The 12,516-nt window shown below is 38.3% G+C and overlaps 1 protein-coding gene across 4 annotated transcripts in view; it reads left to right on the top strand.

The window, feature by feature from the left end:
• SNTG1 (syntrophin gamma 1) overlaps positions 1-12,516 on the top strand; it is a 916,326-nt gene that overhangs the window by 815,610 nt on the left and 88,200 nt on the right. For all 4 annotated transcript variants that reach the window (XM_040487820.1, XM_040487818.1, XM_040487819.1 and 1 more), the window contains 2 exons: positions 10,567-10,683; positions 12,059-12,130. In XM_040487820.1, the coding sequence (XP_040343754.1) occupies positions 10,567-10,683; positions 12,059-12,130 (189 nt within the window). The remainder of the gene's footprint in view (positions 1-10,566; positions 10,684-12,058; positions 12,131-12,516) is intronic.

Below are 12,516 nucleotides of genomic sequence, written 5' to 3'. Positions count from 1 at the left end.
GAACACATTCAAAATCCTTCCCGGAGGCCAGAGCTACGCTGACACCAAAGCAGGACAAAAACAACACAAGAACGAAAAAGTACAGTTCGTCTGGTGTAAGTGTTTCTACTCTGACTTTCTTTTGACATCCGTTTGCGTCATAAATGCTTTTCCACCCCCTCACTTTCAGTCTGCAGGTGTCTTCAGGTCTGAAACGAGTCTCTCGTGGGCAGCAGGTAGATGGGTCTTGTTTTTTTCATCCATTCCGACACCCTATTGATTGGAGCATCTAGTCTAATTACATTCAAAGTAATTATTGATAGATATCTCTTTATTGCCACTTTATTACTTGTTTTGCCACTGGGTTTTGGAGATTCTCCCTGACCTTTTCTTGTCTGTGTCACTTTTGGTCCCTTGTTTGCACTCAAAGAATCCCCTTTCATATTTCTCACAGGGCTGCTTTAGTGGTCCCGAAGTCCTTTAGTCTTTGGGAAACTCTCCCCCTTTCCTTCTATTCTGAATGATACCTTGCTGGATAGGGTCCTCTTGGCTGCAGATTTTTTCCCATTCAGCACTTTGAATGCATCATGCCCCTCCCTTCTGGCTTGCCAAATTTCAGTTGAGAAATGTTCAGCTAGCCTTATGGATTTTCCTTTGTAAGTCAAAAACTTCTTTTCTTTTGCTGCTTTGAAGAGTTTTTCTTCTTCACTGTATTTTGCAAATTTAATTACAGTATGTCTTAGTGTTGGCCTGCTTTCTTTGATTTTGACGGGAGTACCCTGTGCCTTGTGAATCTTGATGTCCGTTTCCTTCCTCCCCAGGTTAGGGAAGATTTCTCCTATTATTTCTTGAAATAAGTTTTCTGCCGCCCACCCCCCCGCCCTTCTTCTTTTGGGATTCCCGTAATACTAATGTTATTACATCTGATGGAGTCACTGGGCTCCGTAAGTCTATTCTTGTGCTGTATAATTTTTCTTTCTTTCTTTTGTTTAGCTTCATTATTTTCCATGATTTTGTTTTCTAGGCCACTAATTTGTCCCTCTGCTTCTTCCAGCTTGCTGTTCATTGCATGAAGCCTGTTTCCAATATTGTTTATTGCACTCTTCATCTCTGATTGATTCTTTTTTCACTTTTTTATCTCTGTGGTAAGGACCTCCCTGCCCACCCCAGGTTGTTTGCCTGCCTTCTCTTCAGGAATAGGGCAGTGCCCTCTGAGCTCTACTGAAGCCAAGCCTAATGACCTTTAAAATTCCAGGCTTGGGGCACCTGGGTGGCTCAGTTGGCTAAGTGTCTGACTCTTGATTTCAGCTCAGGTCATGATCTCAGGATTTGTGAGTTTGAGCCCTGCATCGGGCGCTGCTCTGACAGTGCGGAACCTGCTTGGGATTCTCTCCCTCCGTTCTCTCTGCCCCTCTGCTGCTCACTCTCTCTCTCCAATTTTAAATAAATAAATAAATAAATAAATAAATAAATAAATAAAATTCCAGCCTTGAAGGGGCACCTTGATGGCTCGGTCGTTTAAGTGTCAGACTCTTGATTTTGGCATTGATCTTGGAATCAAGTCCTACACTGGGCTCTGCCGACCAAGGAGTCTGCTTGGGATTCTCTCTCCCTCTCTCTCTGCCCTCCCGTACTCATGCTCACTCTATAAACTTAAAAAAAATGAAATGAAATGAAATGAAATAAAATAATAAAACAACATTCCAAGGGCTAATCCCTGCTAGTTAGGTGCAAGAACACACGACATTCAGCCCCTCGTGTTTTCTAAGTCTTGGCTTTGAGGAAAAATTCTCTGTGTTCCCCCGTATGCGTCTGTCTCTTTCGCCCTTTTCTGAGACCATGGCTCCCTCTCCTCCGTGGCAAACGTGATCCATTTCTCCCCTAAACCACATCTCCACACCTCCTACCTTCTTTGATGTAGTCTCTTCTCTCCCTTTAGGTATGGGGTTTGTTCTGTCAGTCTTAATGTGGATTTCTGGGGTACTTAGGATGATTTAATAGTTATCTAGTGGTGTTTGTGGGAGGAAACAAGCCCAAGGTCCTCTTACTTTGCTGCCTTCTTGGGGACAACCTGCACCAGTGAACTTTTGATACTAACACTCATTTTAAAATAAATTCATTTTAATTCTAGCCAACTTGACCACACCTTAAAATTCTTTTTCAAAGATTCCCTTTCCACACACATTCTACAACTTTCTTTTTTTACATTCAGATTTCATCCTGTATTTTCCCTCTTTAAATAACCAGCCTCAATTTAGCGCAAAATTACTTTCTCCTCCCTCAACAAGAATGTATTTCCATCCCTCATGCTTTCTTTTGCCAAAAGCATACATCCTACTTTTCTTGCATACGGAGTTGCTTCCTTTGTTATTTCTACTAGCTTTAATGACATTATTAATCAGAATTCTTAACCTTTAGGAACTTTAAGAAATAAACAATTGTGAACTATCTTTTACATTGGCATGGTGTGAAAACATAAATACTTTTAATGATTTCTAGAAACATGCTTTTTTTGATAGAAAGTTTATCAGCATGGCATAACACATGTTTACTAATAGACTCAAATATCTTTAGTTTCTCTAAGGGACTCTGCACTGACAGTGTGGAGCCTGCTTGGGATTCTCCCTCTCTCTCTGCCTCTCCCCTGCTCATGTTCTGTCTTTTTCAAAATAAACAAATAACTTTAAAAAATCCTTTAAAAATAAAAATAAATGAATATTCATTGAATTTAGCTTATCATTTAACTTAACTTCAAGGTTTCAAAGCATATAAAAAAGTTGGGGAAACTATTGAAAAAGTTCACCTAAAAACTTTTTACCCTACTTACATCTATTTAATTTACTTGTTCATAACAATTATGTTCAGATTACCCACAAAAATTTCATGAGAAATTTGACAGAGTCATTCATTGTTCCAAGCTGGTTTTCTTACTGACAAATTTTTTGACAGGTAACACAACCTACGTAGAATAGAAGTTGTCTGCAATATATATCATTGTTGGTATGCTGAATACATGCCTGTTTTAATTAAAGCAAATTTAAACTAGCTTTTATTTGTCAAAGACTGTGCCAAATCACGTGACCCTGAAAAGCATTTGGTTTAGTTTCTATTATATTTTGAGAATTCTTATGGATATTAATTCATATAGGTGCTTATTTCTTTAAATCAATTAAATAGAGATCATTTACAAATTAATTTTAGAATACGATCCAGCAGTAGAAAATACCATACGTCTACAATGCACATTTATAGACACACTTAAGCATACAGACAGATATAAACAGGGGTCTTACAGTTTGCATTTTACCAGTTGTAAGAGAAGCTGTTTCTAGGTTGTTTTTCTGGTAAATGAGGCTGCCCATTCATTCCATTCGCTAAAACAAAGTTTAAGTGATTTTTTATCTTTTGTTTTTCTTCTGGTAAGAATTACCTCCCAGAAGTTTGTACTTTAACATGTACGTCTCAAAGACACAGGGAAGAATGCAAGTGATAAGCCTTTTAAGATAAGCAGGGATGTTTTGGGATTTATAAAAATGAATAGGTGAACTTTTTTCAACTTTTTTTTTTTTTAATTTATTTTTGGGACAGAGAGAGACAGAGCATGAACGGGGGAGGGGCAGAGAGAGAGGGAGACACAGAATCGGAAACAGGCTCCAGGCTCCAAGCCATCAGCCCAGAGCCCGATGCGGGGCTTGAACTCACGGACCGCGAGATCGTGACCTGGCTGAAGTCGGACGCTTAACCGACTGCGCCACCCAGGCGCCCCGAATAGGTGAACTTTTGACTGCCTCTAGAATTGCATTTCTAGTTTTGCAAAGATTTGAAAGATAAAGGCAGTTGATTTCAATTCCTCAAATAATTGGTTTGCAACTTAAATAACACAGTAAGTTAATTCACCCATCCAACTGCAGTATCTTCAATTTGTTTAGGGAAGAAGGTCAAAATAAAAAAAAGAAAATTCTTACCATGTTCTGAATATGAGCTATGGTCACAGATTCAGTCAGACTGGTGGTCTCCCATCTTCTTTTCTCTGTCTAATTGCTATTGTCAGGAGGTAATCCATTTACAAAAATTTTTGAGGATCCTCTCTGGACAGTGTTTTGAAAATATGGTTCTAGAACTAGACATCCATATGCCAAAAAAAAAAAAAAAAAAAGAATCATGACATAGACCATACACCCTTCACAAAATTTAACTCAAACTGGATTACAGACCTAAATGTAAAATCCAAAACTATAAAACTTCCAGACGATAACAGGAGAAACATCTAGATGACCTTGACTATGTTGATGACATTTCAGAGGTGACACCAAAGATTCTTTCCAGGATCTAGGAAAGAAACCATTGCTAACGTGGAATTCATTAAAAGCAAAAATATTTACCTTGCAAAAGACCATATCAATAGAATAAGACAAGCCACATATTGGGAGAAAATACTTGCACAACGTATCTAATAAAGGACCATTATCTAAAATACACAAAGAACTCTTGAAACTCAGCAATAAAAAAAACAATCCAAGTAGGGGCGCCTGGATGGCTCCGTTGGTTTAGAGTCCGACTTCGATTCAGCTCATGGCCTCACAGTGTGTGAGTTTGAGTCCTGCATTAGGTTCTGTGTTGATAGTGCAGAAAACAGCGCAACTGAGAAATGGGCCAAAGACGGTAATAGATACCTCACCAAAGAAGATACACAGAAGGCAAATAAACATACGAAAAGATGCTCCCCATTACATGTCATCAGCAGAATGAAAAGATAAAAGAACAATAATATACCAGTACACACTTACTCCAATGGCCAAACCCCCTGCACTGACAATGCCAAATGCTGGCAAGGATGCGGAGAAGCAAGAACTCTGCATTGCTGGTGACAGTAAAACATTGCGTAGCCACATTGAAAGATAGTTTTGCCGTTTCTTACGAAACAAAATATACTTTTATCATACATTTCAGCTGCCACACTCCTTGGTATATGCCTGAATGAGTTGGAAACCTATGTCCAGGGGCACTTGGGTGGCTCAGTCAGTTAAGCGTCCGACTTCGGCTCAGGTCATGATCTCATTGTTTGTGAGTTCAAGCCCCGCGTCGAGCATCTGTGCTGATGGCTCGGAGCCTGGAGCCTGCAGCCTGCTTCACATTCTGTGTCTCCCTGTCTCTCTGCCCCTTCCCTGCTCATGCTCTGTCTCTCTCTGTCTCAAAAATAAATAAACATCAAAAAAAATTGAAACCTATGTACAGACAAAAACTTGCAAATTGATGTTTATAGCACCTTTGTTCCTATTGCCAAAACTTGGAAGCAGCCGTGATGGCTTTGTGGATGAGTGGGTAAATAAACTGTAGTGTATCCCAAGAATGGAATATCACTCAACACTGAAAAGAAATGAAGTGTCAAGCCATGAAAGGACATGGAGGAACCATAAATATACGTTAAAAAGTGAAGGCAATCGGGGCGCCTGGGTGGCGCAGTCGGTTAAGCGTCCGACTTCAGCCAGGTCACGATCTCGCGGTCCGTGAGTTCGAGCCCCGCGTCAGGCTCTGGGCTGACGGCTCAGAGCCTGGAGCCTGTTTCCGATTCTGTGTCTCCCTCTCTCTCTGCACCCCCCCCCCGCCCCGTTCATGCTCTGTCTCTCTCTGTCCCAAAAATAAATAAATGTTGAAAAAAAAAATTTAAAAAAAAAAAGTGAAGGCAATCAATCTAAAAAGGCTACATACTGTATGATCCTAAAGATATGACATTCTAGAAAAGGTAAAATAATGTAGGCAGTAAAAAAATCAGTAATTTCCAGGGATTGGGGAGGAGGGATGAATCAGCAGAGCACAGAGGGTTTTTAAGACAGTGAAACGATTCTGTATGATACTATAATGGTAGATATGTGTCATTGAACATTTGTTATACCTATAGAATATGCAACACCAAGAGCGAGCCATAATGGACACGATGGACTCTGGCTGATAATGACGTATCAATTGTTCATCAGTTGTAACAAATGTATCACACTTGTGGGTGATGTTGATAGTGGGAGAGGTGCATGGGGTCTATGGGAAATCTCTACCTTCCACTCAAATATGTCAAATGGCCCTAAAAATTAAAGTATTTAAAAGAGGAGAAATAATGTAAAATAAAATAAGTTTTAAAATAATAAAAAATTTAAAAATAAAATGTTGCTGTGCAGTGCAAGCTTTACATATCAGGTGTGTTTTCAGCTAATTACACACGCCATTTAAAATAAGCAAGTTTATGCAAATCAAAACCACAATGAGCTATCACCTTAACACCTGTTAGAATGGCTATCATCCAAAAGACAAGAGATAACAAGAGCTAATGAGAATGTGGAGAAAAGGATATACTTGTCTACTTTGGGTGGGAGTGCAAATTGGTGCAGCCATTGTGGAAAACAGTATGGAGGCTCCTCAAAAAATTAAAAATAGAGCTTCTATATGATCTAGCAATCCCACTTTTGGGGGTATACACACAGGAGATGAAAATAGGGCCTCCAAGAGATATCTGCAACTCCCATGTTCATTGTAGCATTATTCACTGTAGTCAATATATGGAAACAAACTAAGTGTCCATTAACAGATGAATGGATAAAGGAGATGTGAGACATATATTCATTGTTGAGAAAGAAGAAAATCCTGTTTGACAACATGGATGGAACTTGAGGGCATCCCGTTAAATGAAAGAAGCCAGGCAGAGAACGATGAATACTTCATAGTGTCACTTATATGTGGAAAAAAAAAAAAGTCAAACTCATAGAAATAGAGAGTAGAAAAATGATTGCCAGGGGCTAGAGGAACTGGGGAGAGGTTGGTATAAAGGTGCAAATATTCATCTAGACCCCCCCCCACCACCGCCAGGGTCTGAGGATCGAATGTATAACATGGTGACGTTAAGTAACACTGTATTGTGTAACTGAAATTTGCTAAGAGTAGAACTTAAATGTTCTTATCTATTTAAAGAAAATACACACATATATGAGGTGATGGATGTATCAATGAGATGGGAGAACTCCTTTCACAGTATATGTGTTCATCAAATCATCGCAATGTGCAACTTTAGATATCTTATAATTTTATTTGCTGATTACCTCAATAAAGCTGAAAAATAGGCAAGCTTCTAAAATCTTTGTCTTAAAATTTTACATGTGGAAGTCTTCCTGTCATTTTGTATGCAAGGAAAACCATTCCCTTTTAATTATCCTTGCTTCTAAAATATCCCCTTTGAAATACTCATGCCTCTATTGTCCATTTGGGTTTTTAAATTTTTTTAAAGATTAAGTGATACAGTTTTTCTTTAGAATTATCATTTGCTGTGACATGTGTGGGAAGCATTTACTAAAAATGCCTAGGTCTCCTCAACCTTATAATTATTTCACAAGAGTCCTGGTAACGATGAAAATCAAAAAGTGCCTTAGAAATCTCTGCACAATTAAGAACTTTGCTTCCTTGTTTTGGAACAGAAGATGATAAGGGCAATCCTTGGCCTGGAGAGCAAGCATTCCCTGGAAGAAATCCCCCTTACAGCTCTGATAATCCCATTTTTATTAGCTATATCCTGAGCTCTTCGCCCAAGGCTACACTCAGTTCAAAATAATAAAATTGTATTCATTGATATTTCTTGAAAAATACCAGTATCTCCTTCCTAACATTTCAGCTTCCAGCAAATTATAGAGGCAGGAAGAGACAACAAACTCAAATTTCATAGCCTTAAGAAGCTGAAATATTTCCTTTTCATGGTTATGTATACCACTCGATTCTTTTTTCTCCTGCCAATACAGAGAAGTCATAAGCCTAGAGAAACTATACGTTTTATCAACATGAGTTTAAATGAAAGACTCTGACCTAATTGTGAAACGATGTTAACGATTGAAGGTGATGTAATCTGTAATAACTAAAATTCTATCCCATTGCAGTGGCCCAATAATGACAGTGCAATTTAAACTGTATTTATCAGAATACTTTCTTCCTAGAATACTCACAAAACTCTCTGTTATTTTAAGGTTGTTATAAAGCTATTACTAAGAATACACATTGCGTGCTGTTTTAGATGAGTTTTTGTAAAACACAATGCATGTAAGGAAAGCTCATAAGTCAGAGACGTGCATCTTGATTATTCAAAAGCCGAACCCCTGCATAACCACATTCTAGGTCAAGAAAAGCAGATGGCTAGCAACTCACATTTTCTCCCCAGGTCGCATTCTCCCAGTAACAACTAGCTTGTTGTCTTCTAACGTAACCATTATCCTGACAATTATGGTGGTGATTGTCTTGCTTCAGTCTAGTACTTTTTTTTTTTTGTTTTTTCCCAACCAGAAATGCATTCCAAAAGACTCGTTAATCTGAAACAAATTACTTGTACGTGTTATTCCACGTCTACTTCCTTCAATTGGCATTATGTTCTGTGAGATTCATTCATGTTGTTCCGGACAGCTCTAATTTACTAATTTGCCTGCTGTATTTATTTTACCATAAATTATTGCTAGTTTCATCTATGAAGTATTTTGAGGATACACAGTTTGTTAATATTTCAAACTATTGATACATAGTTGGGACTAAGAAGAAGAACCTGCATGAATATTCTTATACATGCGCCTAGTGCACATGTATGCACAATTGTGTTGAGTTGATGTTAGAAGTGGAGAATCAAACTTACCAGATTTACACAAGCTTTTACATTACTGCATGTCCTCAAGAAAATGTGTCTCTTCCTGTCTTTTTAACTGCATCCAGTTTGGGAGATACACAGGAAAGACATAATGTTTTAAAATTGTATTTCTTGTCGTTTAATGGCTTTAGGGCCTTTAATTCATTTTGAGTTGAGTTGAGTTTAATGCATTTTTGCATATGGTGTGAGATAAGGATCTAAAATGATTCTCTAGCATGTGATTATCTAGGTTTCCCGAGCCATTATACATTCCCCATTGTGTATTCTTGATTTTGTTGGAGATCAGCTGACCCGAAATGCGTAAACGTTATTTCTGGGTTCTCTCCTCTGTTCATTATTTTTATCTGTCTGTTTTGACGCCAGTATCTTACTGTTTTGGTTACTTTGTTTTGTAATTGTTTTTAATGTTTATTTATTTTTGAGAGAGACAGAGACAGAATGTGAGTGGGTTAGGGGCAGAGAGAGAGGGAGACACAGAATCCGAAGTAGGCCCCAGGCTCCAAGCTGTCAACAAAGAGCCCGATGCGGGGCTCAAACTCACAAGCTGTGAGATCATGACCTGAGCCGAAGTCAGATGCTCAACCGACTGAGCCATCTAGGCCCCCCTTGTTTTGTAATATTTTTTGAAAGCGTGAGGTAAAATGTCGCAAGCTTTGTTCTTCTTGCTCAATATTGTTTTGGTTATTCGGTCTTTTGTAGTACCATATGAATTTTAAGATATTTTTTCTATTTCCACAAGGAGTGGCTTTGGGACTTTATAGGGATGGTCAATTTGGATATTAGGAATATTTGTGAAGAATAATTCTTCTAAAAAATAATAATAATTCTTCTAAGATATGAGCATGGGAAGCCTATTTCTCTGTGTTTTATTTCTCTCTGTAAGTGAGCTGATTGTTTGGAATTGGCCTCTAGGCTGGACGTGGCTAGGCTTTGTGCCCAGGAGGAAATTCTGGCTCTGGCCAGCTCCACATGCTTCCATCTTGGCTATGCTTTCTTCATGGCAATGGCAGAAGCACAAGATACTAACTCCAACTTACTTTTGTCATGTGCATTAATATCACATTAGTCATGACAGATCTCATAGCAAAAAAAAAAAAAAAAGTCTAAGAGTAGGAAAGAACATCCCGTCAACCATAAATCCAAAGTAAATGACATGATCTGGGAAATATATCCTCCAGATATGTCTACCACATAAAGTTGTGGTAAGAGATAAATGAAATGACGTATGTGTATACATTGTCAGGAATCTAAAATTCATTGAATAAATGCTTATGTATATGTTTGAGCTTCAGAACAACCAAATGATTGGAGGAGGAGTGGCTTATCTCCCATGATTTCTTTTTGGGAATTGAGCCGCCCATATTTAAGATCTAAAGACCAAAGAGCTGTTGTCATTGCCATTTGATATATGAATAATGTTTGAATGATCTATGTTCATCTTAGATTGGTGACTAAATCAAGAAAAGCTATCATCCCATCCTGTCAGGTAGACGGGAGATGTGGTATACCACGCCAGTGGTCATCACATAGGGTACCTCTTTTTGACTTATCTCCTTTACCCTCTTAAATAGTTTTATCCTGGGAGCACATCCTCATTGTAAAATGCCACTAATTGAGAAACGGATAGGATAAGTCGACAAATTTCATTACGAGGAAACATTTTTATCGCGGTGGTGGAGAGGGGGAAATATAACTCATGCCCAGTTGGACTGCATAAACAAATGCTTGATAAGTGCTGATGGAAACGTAAGCTCTCGGGAGTGGTTCACATCCACTTATTGGAAAGCTTATGTGGCGTATGTATTGTTTCTCATCAATTCATTTGATAATGTTATGGGAGAATTAAAATACCCCCCAAGATACACAAAGTACGCATCTGTAATGAGACTTTTGTTGACAGCGAATCATATTCCATTTTCCTACAGATAGTCTACATGGGCTGGTGTGAAGCACGGGAGCAGGATCCTCTACAAGATCGAGCATACTCGCCAACATTTCTAGCCCTGAGGGGATCCTGTCTTTACAAGTTTCTGGCACCTCCGGTAAGCGTTTTTGTCCGACAGTTTTTATTTTTCCCGTATTATCATGACAGAGTGACATCAATTTGATAATGGTAAATAGCGTATTACCAATATACAGTAAAACCGTGGATCGCGAGCAACCTGTTCTGCGAGTGTTCCGCAGGGCAGCAGACATTTCTAGTAAATTTTAACTTGATCAGCAAGGGATGTCTTGTAATTCACGTGGTATGCGACAGCAGCGCGTGTCACATGATCATGACTTAGCCAATGGTTCTGGAAATTTGCCTTGATATACAAGTGCTTTGGATTACAAACATGTTTCCGGAATGAATTATGCTCACAAACCAAGGTTTTCCTGTATTTTGCAAATAAGATACAGGGGAAAAATAGAAAACAGCGCAAATGTTTCTGAAAATATCTTACTAAAGATATATGTTCTGGCGTTAAATATTTACTTTATATCCCTGGAAGGCATTTCTGTTCAGGCATTTATGAGAGTCAAAATGTGCTTATTATCTATTTGACACAGGTGTGTCTAAGTAAAAAAAAAAGTAGCATTTTGATATCTGTATTCTAGTCATTGGACTTTGTATTAAGTATGTATGGGTACCTATTGCACCCAAGGTCTTTCTTTTGGAATCATGTACCTTATACAACAGTAGATTCTTAATAAATATTTATTGAATATGAATATCAATTGCCAGACCACTCACTTACAGGTATAATATTACATAGGGTTTTGGAAATATGGAATCTGACCTGCTGTTATTTTGAATGACTATGTCTATACAAAGTTCAAAGCACCCAGAAAGCAGGAAAAAAAATCTATTAATATTTATACATTTTACTATATTCCTACTCTGAATAATTTCATACGAGTAGACAGACAAATGCATGTTTCAAATGTAAGAAAGTGACCAACTTCATCGTATTGTTTGGTGTCTTCACAGTGTTTAAGGCGATCACATCTTGAAATAACTTCTTGATATAAATAATGTCTTTTTAAAAACTTAAAGCCAGTGTTTATATTTAGGACGCTTCTTTGTATGTAACTGGTTGGTAAACTGGGAAATTGCTGTGTGTGAGAAATATAAATCCTTGGTATTTTTATGTAAATCATACATTATTTAAAATATATGCATACGGTGGGCAAATGGAGATGGTTACACATAACATAAAACATTTGCTGAAAGAGGAGGAGAAATGGCAATAAAGCCGAAGGGAGAGGACACCAAAACACCACACAGGGACCTCTATGAGGATAGCTTCACAACTGAGATCATGTACTGCAGGTGGGAAAGTGTCATGGTGTGCCATGTTATCTAAGTACGATAAAGACGGAAATAGGGAGTGTGTTTCTACAACAGATGACATGTCAGTTTCTCATCTTTTCAAGGTGACAACGTGGGACTGGACCCGAGCAGAGAAAACATTCTCCGTGTATGAGATTATGTGCAAGATTCTCAAGGTATGATCAATACGTGGCGAACATTTTCAGGGCTCTTCCTTAGCAGTAGCTCTGAGCTCATGAGTGGCCTGTGAAAACAAATGGGGCAGCGGCATAAAGGATAAAGACAGAGAGAAGAAAATACACATATAAGAGACAGAAGGCAGAGAAGTATATAAGCACCCTCATATCAGCTGGAGTAATTAGGAAGCAGATACTGCAGGTCCCTCGATCTGGGGAGAGGGAAGGAAGAAGCTCGGTAGGAGGTCATCGAGGGAGAAGCAGGAAGTTCGATCGAAAAGGGTCCTAATTTAAAGCTCAATTATTATCATCTTTTTTTTTTTCTAAGTAAAATACAAAAGGAAAAGTCTTGGATACAACTTTGAATGAGAAAATGCAGAAAATAT

The sequence above is a fragment of the Herpailurus yagouaroundi genome, unplaced genomic scaffold (genome assembly GCF_014898765.1).
Source record: "Herpailurus yagouaroundi ecotype Mexico unplaced genomic scaffold, PumYag 165, whole genome shotgun sequence".
NCBI lineage: Eukaryota > Metazoa > Chordata > Mammalia > Carnivora > Felidae > Herpailurus > Herpailurus yagouaroundi.
The sequence above is the reverse complement of the archived record's forward strand: the minus strand, read 5'-3'. Positions and strand labels throughout refer to the sequence as shown.